Source organism: Antrostomus carolinensis, unplaced genomic scaffold, assembly GCF_000700745.2.
Source record: "Antrostomus carolinensis isolate BGI_N321 unplaced genomic scaffold, ASM70074v2 scaffold18832, whole genome shotgun sequence".
Lineage (NCBI taxonomy): Eukaryota > Metazoa > Chordata > Aves > Caprimulgiformes > Caprimulgidae > Antrostomus > Antrostomus carolinensis.
In genome coordinates, this window is record NW_010299169.1 from 12,816 (window position 1) to 24,935 (window position 12,120).

The following is a 12,120-nucleotide window of genomic DNA, read 5'->3' on the forward strand; positions in this document are numbered from 1 at the left end:
CATTTCCTAAATCTGCACTGGGTATTGAGGAGCTAAGTGAAAAGATGTGTTATTTTGCTGTACAAGGAACATAAGTAGTTGCAGAATATTATAAGAAGAGATGGAGATTATTGTAAAGAAGAGCAAGAGGGACAGAAAAAGCCCCATTAGCTCATTTGCTCCTCACCATAAATCAGTTTCTAAGCATCTCAACACAAAGGATACACAATGCCTATATTTCTAGTAAGAACTGATGAAAGAGGCCAATTTGCCTGCTTTGCACTCAGAGCATGCTGTTGGCTGTAATAGCCAACTGTTTACAACACAACAGTCATTAAAATAAAACTGGCTTTTCCAAGAAACTGTGTTTTAGTTACAGCCCTCCTTAGCTAGACTAGAAAAGAAACATTGCTCAACAGGTTTTTATTAGGGGAGATCAGGTTTTATGACAATGTTTACTTTAAGTCAATGTCTGAAAATAAATATTTAGTCAGACTGGTTCAGGTCCAACAGAGACAAGAGGCAAATACTTCAGGTTAAATTCCAATCTATGAAAAAAATCCTATTTAAACAAGTTCAGGTTAGGTATGACTCCTATGGATTCTATAGGATTCTCAGCAATTGACAGGGAAAATGTAAACTGTATGGATTAGGGATGTTAAAGTGTGAAAACCTACAGCAACCTCAGGTACTTCTGAGTGTGTCCAAAAAATATATATAAATATCTGTGTCCAACTGCAAAATATTAAAGTCATTGAGTTGAAGGTTTCTTCAGATGATCATCACTGACACTGGTTCTCTCGCCTTCAGAAGAAACAGACTACCTGTCCAGCAAGATTCAATCTCATTACTGATTGCGCATTATTAAAAACAGCATTGAATAGTAAAAAGAGGACAGAATGGGAAAAATTGCTAGTAATCACAGGAATTTAGTTTGGGAGAAAGTTGACCTTTGGCTGGCAAATTTTTAAGCAGCGGAATAGGGATTAAATTTTTGTAGGCTGTAAAATTTAACACAGGCATGCACATGTATTTTGTACAACTACACCATTGTATACAGAATTGCAAGCCTTTTCAGTAGCTTGAAGACATTCATCCACATGCTGGGTCTATACAGTTGGAAGTATGTTCCACATACTTATGTAATACTTTACAGAAGTGCACAAATGTAGTCAAATTACATGGAGCAAGCACATATTTTCTGTAAAGGCAGAATGAACTAGAAATATTCTTAAGATTAATTTTAACACATTGACATTTCACTCACTGATAACTATTTTTGCTTTAGGACAAGCCACTGGAAAAAAAAAAAAAAAAGGGGCTAACTCAGTATTAAATTTACAATTAACCATAAGTTAAAGGCTTGACAAACTGAAAAAATGCAATTTAATTGACAAAGGAATTCTGATTTGCAAGCTTCATGCACAGAGTTATGGGAACTCAAGGAGAGTGGAAGAGTGTGGCACTCATAGGGCTGGATGTTATGGTGACTACAGTAATTCCCTTGAGAGGATTTTCCTCTGGCAATTTTTCTGCAAATGAATTTCTTAGGAGAGATGCTGGGGGATCCTGGGGCAGCTATCTGAATGGTAAGATGAGGACAGCTCTGAGAAAGAATGTAAAAATGAACTGTAGCAATCTTTCTGAGATTGCCTTCTAGTTCGGTCCTAGCACAGTCTTGCCTCCTGATGAGACAATCAAGAAAGATTTTTCTTAAGTAAATTCAAACTTAAAACACCTACCTTCACTGACTGCATTTATTAGCTTTCTGTTGATTGTAATAGGCATTCAGAGGCACAGTTCACATGAAGCTAATTTACTCAGGTGTCAAAATCTGCAGAGGAATCCCACCCTACAAGACTACAAGGCTTATGTCTATGTACAAGCTAAATGTTTAGGTTCCTTTTATACCTCACTGTAGAACACAGGCACTTGAAAAGCATTATTTATGCCATCCTAAGGCAGACCCCTCAAAACAGTGACATTAATTGCAATCTAAAACTGCTCTGTTCCTCCAGTAACTGTACAGGGAATCTAAATGAGATACTGAAGAGAGGTAGGAGATACGCCATGGGATTGGTCACACAGCCCACCCAAGGACAACAAAACCTGTGTGCCTGGAGTATACAGAACTGTCTGGGAGGATGTTTGTCCCAAACTTATAATGATAAAGAAGAATGCGACCATCAGCGAGGTTAAGCAGTAACCAGGAAATTACAAAGTGACTTTTGAAACAAGGAAGGAGTCAGCTTGAGAAACAATATATAAGCAGCATAAAAAATTGCAGCAAGGGGAGAGACTTTGGGGTGGAAACAGCAGCAGTCAAAACCTGGTCAGGCATTGTCAGAAGTCAGCCTGCTGGCACCACAGCTTCTGCCTAGATTGCAGAGAATACTAGGGTGTATGGATGGGCACATGTCCTATGGGGGTACATATGAAACAGGCACACGCAGAGCTGGAACTACCACTTCTCCAAGCAGAGGTGCATGCAAGAAGGGAAGCTGCGTCCCAGGAGAGTGGGGCTGTGTTTGTAACCCATGCTACCTGTGAGCTAGGGTCTGGGTAAACGTGGGTGAGCAGGTGGGTGTGACTACAACTTCAGAGGGTATTTAAAGAAGGGTGTTTAGAAATGCACAGGGTTTATTAACATTTTTTAAGTGTCTGGTATCATGGTTTACCTGTTCTGTTCCTGAAATTGATAGTGAGTGTATTGTTATTACTGGCTGCCAGTTAATTACATATCATCAATTAGCCACTTCTGTCTTGGTTTTGGTTAAACAATGTGAACTCGTCAACTTTTTCCTACACCAGTATCTGACCTCAGGAGGTGTGACTGAGCTCTAAACTTACCCAATAGGCAAGGAGATAGAAGATAAGAGGCCATTTGGGCTACTGAGTAATTCAGAGTAATTTTGAAGTTTACATTTTGGGATTGGGTGCATCATACTTTACAGGATTTGACTGAATAGATTTTGAAAGGACCTTGCTGGTTCCTTGTTGCAGCCTTCAAAACTAGATAGTAGACAAAGTTATCAGGATTGTATCTGAAAGCAAGGTTTATGACTGAGGAATCAAAACATGACCTTTGGTTTCAAGAAATTACCCTTTTTGAAGTAACAAAGGGTGTCCTCTCCAGATTGTTCAGCTATGCATTGGAGCTGTTGCACTCTTTCTGATCAGTTGGATCTGCAGGGCCTCAAAAGACTTAAGATAATTGCGTCTCCTTGAAAATAGCTGAGGATGATTTCACTTGAATCAATTAACCAATCTCTGATAGCTTTCAGTATAGGCTCTGTACTCTCAGTTCATTTTTGTACATTCATTCTTCTTACTGGATCTATATTTGGTGAAATTTCTTCACCAAGTCCAAATACTTTTGGGTGTAAGTAGTCATTCATACATACAAAAATACTTTTACACACAAATAATAATCTCTTCCCTATATGTATGGATATAACTAAATATCTAAGATGTCTGCAAGAATACAGACTGATTCCACATAGAAGGCCAGAAAAAACATATTTTGCAATGAAGCTACTTCCTATATTACCTGCTAGCACAGCCAGACTGCTCTACTGATTATGGTACATAAAAAAGAGTCGTAAGACATGTAATGGGAGAAGAGTGTGCCCATAATCAAAACAATGGCTCTAGAATACATCACAGAGAAAAGAGTGCAGTAATTTATCATAAGTTTATAGTGTTAGCTTTCGGTAGGTCTGTTTATTCCACCCATGATTTATTGTTACAATGTGCCATTTCTCTGCAGCTCTAACATGGCACTTGATGAAGGGGAAAACCACAGTATTATTCAGCTATTTTACACAGTAAATTTTCCACTTATGTATATTTTTTTGTTACATAAGATTTTTTTAAGAGACATTATTTAGTAGTTCAGGACAAAAAAGCCTCTTGTCCCTTAACAGTTTTATAACTTATTTAAATGAAGGGGAAAAGACCATCTGCGAAGGGTTTCCTCTAAATATCCTTACTCTTAAGACTAAGTACAAAGATAAAAAGCCACTCACTAGGTTCAGCAACCACTAGATTAGGTCCTTTGACTGAAACTGAAATAAGAATTATTTTCCAACCCAGCATTAACTTCTTAGTGGAAAAGTAAAGGTGATTTACTAACAGCATTTCCCAGCTGTCTGTGAGAAGCAGAAGTGGATCAGCTTGACTAAGGGGAGATGGAAAGCAAAAGGGGAAAGATGAGAAGAAGAATCAAGATAACAGGGGGTAAGTCTGGGAAAGTTTGGAGCCTCAGAGGGCCGTGCTTACAGAGCTGCCTGGATTGAATAGGCAGAGCAAGAGGATGTGTGGACCAGGAGAAAAGCAGAGAGGTAAGGGCCTGGACAACAGTGTGAAGACTTACTTGAGACATATGCACATGTTATAAAGAATAATCAGTCTAGAGCTCTTACTAGCTAAACTGGGATGTTCATAGTGAGAAGAGCAGAAAAGAACTCCAGGAACAATTTTAAATTAATTTGTACACTGCATGACAGATTGTCAAAGACATGGAGAAGGTGCAGAAGGAAAAATTACTCATTCTTTCTCTTAAGACAAGAATTAGGGATATGACACTAAGTAATCAGGTAGAAGTTTTAAAGCGAACAAATATTCTTTCTCAAGCAACAGATAAATAACATGCAGAGCCTCATTGCCACAAGATGTTGGGAAGACCAAAAGCTCTAAGGGATTAAAAATCTACTAGAGAACTGCATGGCATAAAAGTCCACTGGAGTTTATTAGACATAAAGCTATATATTCCTCTTCCAGTTTTGTGTTTCTAACTTTGCAAGTTATTGGAGATAGTTATAGCCTGCACAGGGACAAGTACTATTTTATGCTTGTCCTGTGAGATGGTTTCACTCTTTTGGCTTGCAGCCAAACCCAGTTTGCTCTCTCACTCTCCTCCTGTCCCTCCCCAGGAAGTAGAGGAGAGAGCTGGAAGGAAAAGGGCAAGGAGATTCAGCAGTTGAGATAAAAACAATTTACTAATTAAAATAAAATTATAATAACAGCAATAACTGAATACACAAATGAGTGAAGCACAGTGCAACTGCTCACCACCTGCCAACCGATGCCCAGCCTGGGCCAGCCAGTGATCCCAGAACAGAGACAGTCCTGAAACTGAAAACCCTGGAAGAGTGAGCCAGAATGATCCCCGAGAGAATACCCCCATCTTCCTGTCAGCCCTGGTTAATATACTGACATGATGTGATAAGATATGGAATATTTCATTGGCACATCCAAATGCCAGTTTTGGGTTTTGCTGTTCACTGCGCTTCTCCCTCCCAGTCCTAATACAGCTGTGAACAGCCAAACATGATGGCCTTGAGCTCCAGCAGCAACTAATAACATTACAACTTTATCAAAATTCTTCTCATAATGAATCCTACATTGAAACTAAAACACAGTCATTCTAGCTAGTAAGCAGAGAATTAACTCTATCCTAGCAAAGCCAGGACATCCTGTTTATACAGTTTCATGATGCTTTCTTGCCTGGTTATTGACAGAAACAGAATGTCAGACTAAGCATGTCTTTGATCTTCCCCAGTCCAGACAGACTTTCATTATTATACCAGTGAAAAGAGAAATGATAGGGCTCCAGATAGTATGAGGACAGAAAACAGAGATGGCATTTATGTTATGCTCAGTCTCCTAGGAAGAGGAACTTTACAGTATTTGCTTCTCTACACAGGCTACTTGCAAGGATGGGGAAAAGCATATGGTAAGTTCTTATAGAATGTACAAATTTAATTTTATTCCTAAAAACCTCTTCAATCTAATTGATTAAGAGTTGATGGTAATTTTCTTTTGTATTTGCTCCTGCTAAGTGACAGGGAAAAACCATGGAACTAAAAAATAAAGCAAAGGGAAAAAAATCCTGAGCCGTTCTGCTAATTTCTAAGCATTTTGCTCTTTATCTGTGTGTATCTTCGCATTCTAATGCACATTAAATAGCTGTGCCAGTTACTTGAAGTAGTAAGAAAACTGGCCACTTGAGGGCAATATTGCAATCTAATTTTCACAGTTTTCGCCTCTAAACCAGATCTCCACGTCATATTAAAAGATGTATCTCCTGGATAAGTGATGGTCCAGTTTTGTTTGCATATATGTTAAATATAAAAAATATTTCTCTTTATTAAAGTTTCCAAATACTTAATACATAGAGAGAGAATTTCAGTGATAGTTATAGTGACTTATACCACAGCAAGCTTAACAGCAAACTGCTTTAATAAATTATGTTTACTTCACTGCACAACTGGAAAATTGCTTAAGGGCATAGTTTCAGCGGAGGGTATCAAGGATTATGTAAGAACACCAGTCAAGAAATTCAAATCCAGGAGGCACCTGACTGTCTATTTTGGACGAGCAAAAGGATGATAAACCAGAGCCGACAGCAGAGAAGAGCCTTCCGAAGTGACACAGGAGGTGGCACCACTAAAGTCTACAAAAGTACATCCCTTCATTAAGAACTGGGACCAGGTTGGGCAAGGTTAATGGCAGGGCAAAGGAAGCACTTTGCAGTGTGTTAAACCTGAAAATAATTAATAAAAAATGACTGTTTTTCACAGCAGCTTCTATAAAACAGTAATAATATTCACAGGTCAGCCTTCTGCTGAATACACACCCATAATGGCGATTAACACAAAGGGAATTATTGCATACATAGACGGAGACCCATCCCTTAATTGGTACCATATGCAAAATAGACTGCTTCTATTTTATTATTAATTTTTCAATGCACAGATGGTCTAAATAAGAGGTTTCCAAATTTCCTTAAGGAAATATGGCTATTACGCAAGTCTCATATCAAAACACTAGCGTGGCAGAAAGCCATTCTCTCCCCTGCATTTCCTGCCTCTTCCCAACCAGGGCCCAAACCTAAAGCCATGCTTTTGCCACCCTTTGACTACACACAGAATTCTCATGCCAGCTCAGGATTTACCTTCTTTTGATTTCTGAACTGAGATATTAAAATATGTATAATCCAGAGAAAACTTGGCAGCTGGTGAGAAAAACATACTTGAACTCTTCCTGAACTGCCATTTGGCCAATGCATATTCAAGGAGTCATTCTGAAGCCTTGCCACAATGATTAGGATAACTAAATATGAGTCGTAAAAATAATTTACAATAGTTTACTAACAAAGAAGCATTGGGGAATGCAGTAGCATTTAATTCATTAAACTCCTGTTTTTTCTTTACACAGTTTCTCTTAATCATTTGATGTCATCTGGTGCTCCAACTCTAGTCTTTTTAAAAAGCTCTCCTTCATGTATACCACATTCTGGTTACTTTTAGCAACCATAAAGGGTTGTTGTATATAGGGATCATATTTTAAACTTAACATACTGTGTTTGTGATAGTAATGTAACCAAGTTAACCACAACTGTGGATGAATTTTTCATCTATAATAGTTTAATTATACTGGTATGAGAAAATTAGCCGACCAGATGCCTATATACACTGAGGAGGTCTCTAAATTATTGTGCAACATTACTGAAAGCAGCACATCTATGATGGCAATGTAGCAGATTAAAATTATTCTCATCTGCTCATTTAAAAAAAAAAATAATTCAGACAGCTGCTCTTGGGGAAAAACATATCAAACACTAGCAAATTTTTCTTGACCAAAGACTCCTCTATAAGCATGTTCCATTCCCAGAGACACCAATGGGTATTCTGTCAATCAGTGGAAGAACAGGTCTTAGAGATCCTTTCTGTCTTTCTCACTATTGACAGGTTGGAGCTTCACAATGTAACAAGCAATTTTCCTTCCTACACAATAGAGCTGTCAGCAACTGAAAGCTTAGGAGCGTTCTGGACCAGGTTCTTTGGCTGGTACAGACATGTGTAGCTCCACTGCCTACTCTGGCAGAGAAGATCACTCTGCTGGCATTGTATGTCCCACTGACAACAAGTGACAGCTCCATGAAGTTTATGAGAAATTTGATGTAATCTCATCCCAAAGGATATCAATGATTGAATTCAAACCTTCTCCCAAGTACTGTTTTCTGCCTGATGATTTCCTGCCTGATGCCTCTGCACCAAGCACAGAAACCTCTATGATTTTGCCAGTAGTGCTTTCTGGCCACTCCATGAATTCCCAGTGTCTCACTTCTGGAGACTCTCAGACTCCTCCTAGATTCTCTATAAAGCACACTGTTTATGCTGTGAGACAGTCTTATACATTCCACTTTCCATAGTTTTGTTAATTAGCATTTCAATCTATATATCACTACAAATATGCTTTCTGTGGTGCCTCTTTTTTGTTTCTTTCTTGACATTTCGACAAGTTTGCCTAAAGCTATAGAAGATATAACACCACAGCAGCAGTAAACAGATTGGAACCATTGTAGATGTGCTGCTGCTTCTATCTATCATTTTTATTACTTCTTCAGCTGCCAAAGTGCTCTGTAAATGGTGGCTGGCACCCCGTACAACAAACTTCCCTCAGTGGGAATTATTTTACAGAGCCATATCACAATTGCTAATGACTACTAGTCTTTAAAGTAGTCCCTACTTCAGCTGCAAGTGATGTTGATGGACATTGCGCTATTTTAATAAACATAAACCAAAACTGAGCCCCAAGGTTTGAAAGTGAGTGACCATTAGTCTTCCTAAATGTAAATAGAGGAATATAGATGGCAAAATAATGTATGTCTGTGGGCTTCCATAGCTTCTGAGGGAGAAAAGAAAGAGAAGTAGATTCATGTCACCTAATTTGGGCAATCAAGAATTTGTCATGTTCTCCAAGATCATCATAGTCCATGGAAGGAAGCAGACACTTTTAGCAGGAAACTCATCTCATTCCAAAATTAGTGTCTAAATTGGGTGGCATGATTTGTTCTCTAGACGTGTCTGTTTCTCCAATAACTAGAATTAGATAATGAGCTTAGACTAGAAACTTTTAACTTCGAGAGAGCTAAAATTGTAAAACATACCAAATGGCTAGCATCGTCAAGAGTCCTTACAGTGACACCACAACACTCAGCCTGATCCAAAGCCAAGACCTGCTCCTACCTCAAGAGGGTTACATGAGCAAAGAGCATCCATCCTCAGATAGCTGCTGCAGAAGCTGATCTATATGACCTCAAGAAATTACTGCTACTTTGTGACCTTATTCCTTCAAAAGGAAAGGAACAGATGCAGAACTGTAGGTCCTTCATGATGAGCTGCCATGTTCCAAGCACAGTTCCTTGCTGAAGGAACAAAGGAATAGGAAGGCATGCTTGGAAATCCACAGGACTGCTGAGCAAACTAAATGTGGAGAGAGTGGTCTCTCCAGGCACTTGGAGATGTTCAGAGTTAATCCAATTAAGGCACATATGAAACATCCTCCATGAAACTAAGACTATGAGAGGCCCACCCTCTACATGGTATATACTTCCCTCCCCATATTTAGAAGTGTCCTGGCCCTCCTCCGTTCTGTTTTACTGCACCTAAAAAAGAAATCTAAACAAACTATCTAAAATATTTACTTTCTTTTTTTACAACACTGTCAATATCTGGGCAAAAGATGTTACTGCATGACAGTACCCCCACTGCTGTGCTTTAGAGAAAACTCCAACCTTGCAACTGCTGTCAAATGTCACCAGTAAAAATGGGCTCTTAGGCAAGCAAATCCCAGTGCCCTTCATAACCCCCACTGCACAGGGCAACTCTTCCCTATTTCATGAAGCAAACCCCACGTGTTCTGATAAATTAAAGCTGTACATTAGGAGAATATTCACTGTCAGCTGTGAACTGCAAATAAAGAAAGGGTAAAAGAGAAGAAAGATATTATCTAGTTTTCTGTCTCTGTACTTTGCCTGACAGAAGGAAAAATTGGGAAATGAAATGTTTTACTTTTACAGAAAAGTGCTTCCTCTTGGGTGGATGCCAGACAGTGGCAGTTGAATGAATGAATGCCCGCAGAGGTGTTAAGGATGTCACAAGCACATATGCTTTGATGATGACAGAAAGGTCTTGAGCTTTAAGGATGTCCTTGTGTTCTGGTGAAGCTGATACTTGATTCCTGAAAAGTAATAAAAATACATAGCTTTAATGAAGTACTTTGGCAAATTAGAAAAGTTATCTGTAAAAAAAATAGTGAAATAGTGAAATTAGTGGAAATAGGAAATTAGCCTTTTTTCCCCTGAGTGAAGCAACATAGTAGATTAAAACAAGTGGGCTGGAACAAAGCTTTATATCAAGTCTTTTTATTGCTTTCAGTATTTTTAAATCTCAATTTTTATACATAGAAAGTAACTATGTTAGGAGGGAGATATATTTGAGAGTACATATGAGTAAATGCATTGTGGTCATATTGTAATTGTTGCAAACTCAGGACATTCAGAGTGAAAGTAAACACATTAAAGAAAACCAACCAGCTTAAATAACAGAATAGCATATTCAAAATACCCAGATTTAACACTGATTTGTAGTGAATAAAAAAAAAAAAGAGGCCAAACAACCCCATGGAAAGACTGCATTATTGTTAGTACTTTCTTCAATGCAATAAAGGGACACAAACATGTGGTACTGAATGCTTTCCCTAATGAAAGCCATAAACTATAATTCCAAATATTATTAAAGACTATGATATCTAGGAATAACTCATAATAAATTAGTTAAACATAAAATAATTATGCAAGTCAACTTTGTCTAGCACATGACATGGCTCTCCAGATACTGGCCTACAGCTCCCATAGTCCACAAAAAGAATCAGACATAGAAACAGAACAGAAAAAACAAACCCAAGGGAAAAATGTGTTATTTAAAAGCTCATTATTTGGGGAAATCTGAGCTATACTTGGGCATATTCACAAATGTGGTTGTTATTCTGTCTGTTAAAATCTCCGAGTATCAACCCATTTCATAGCAAATGCAATGAGAAGATGACTATGCAAATTATCAGTCTCTAAGACTGATTACTAGTAAAAGGCACAGGGCTCTCCTCCCATTTCTGTGTAATCTTTGGCAATATGCGGCCTTTCCAGACCTCAATTTTGCTATCTGTAAAGGGAATCTAATAATATCTATCTTAAAGAGACCTTTTCTTCCCTCTGCAGAATGGGAGGTCACCAGAGCATAAAATTTGTGAAATACCGTAACATAGGAAACAGCACTTGGACAGCCAATTCTCAAGTACTTTTTGGTTCTTCACTTAAGGGATGGTCTCCATATGTGTGCCTGTGGTAGGGGCATGGCAGGGATGGGAGCAAGAAACAGCTCAGCCACCAGGAGACCTAAACACTCGGGGGTATCTCTGGATCTGTATTTATCCGTCTAGAAGTTTCAATGCTCTCTGCATAAAGACTTAAAAGTGCAAGCTTGGCTAGTGCAGAAACAAACATCATGCAAGTACAAGAGATGTGATACATTCTGGCGCTGTATCTTCTGTGGCAGCGGTCTCCTGTGATGCTACATTCTGTGACCCTGATTCCCAACTAACTGCACAATAAAGCACTGGCAGTTTCTGAGGATGGGGTATCGATAGCTTACGTGCTGGGCTTCGACCAGTACTGCAGACGTGCAGTACGCATCTTGTCAGTGCTTTCGCTGCCCCAGGACATGTTGCTTGTGGCGCTGGCCCTTGACAGCCCAGGCTGGCTCGAGCACTCTGGAGTGACCACTGGGAGGTGCAGGTCTGAAAAAGTACCAAGGGGATGAGAAAGAAAGTCAGCAGAGCATTGTAAGCAGCAGTTGACTCCTGCTGTTAAGGATAAAATGTATAAAATATAATAGGTAGAGAGGAGCTACCAGTATCAGTTGAAAACGTGAAATAACAAATGCTGAGACTATAATCCTTTTTGGATCTGCTAGCAGGGAGCTTTACACCCACCAAGCACCCCTTTGCAGTTGTAAGCTCAGAGGCTTAGCTGCAACTCCCACTTTATCAGTGAGCTCATGGGTGTTGCATACAAAAAGCATCCCCTTCCCTCTTCTTCTAAATAGAAATCCTTTATTTCTAAATATAGAATACCAAAACTTTGTTTCTCACATAGCCCTAATTACAATTAATGAGGATAAGAAATTTATTTGACTAAGGACCTTGCCACTGTACAGACAGCTCAGTAAATAACCATATCTCCTTGTTTCTAGGTTCACCGTTGAAGGCTACATTATGTAGTTAATGAAGTCTATG

The 12,120-nt window shown here is 38.9% G+C and overlaps 1 protein-coding gene across 1 annotated transcript in view; it reads right to left on the reverse strand.

Annotated features, from left to right (window-relative positions):
• LOC104520890 (cadherin-like and PC-esterase domain-containing protein 1) overlaps positions 1-12,120 on the reverse strand; it is a gene marked incomplete at both ends in the record, with an annotated part of 35,532 nt that overhangs the window by 10,462 nt on the left and 12,950 nt on the right. Inside the window, 3 exons of the mRNA XM_029083674.1 lie at positions 9,840-10,008; positions 11,355-11,363; positions 11,478-11,622. Coding sequence (XP_028939507.1) covers positions 9,840-10,008; positions 11,355-11,363; positions 11,478-11,622 — 323 coding nt within the window. The remainder of the gene's footprint in view (positions 1-9,839; positions 10,009-11,354; positions 11,364-11,477; positions 11,623-12,120) is intronic.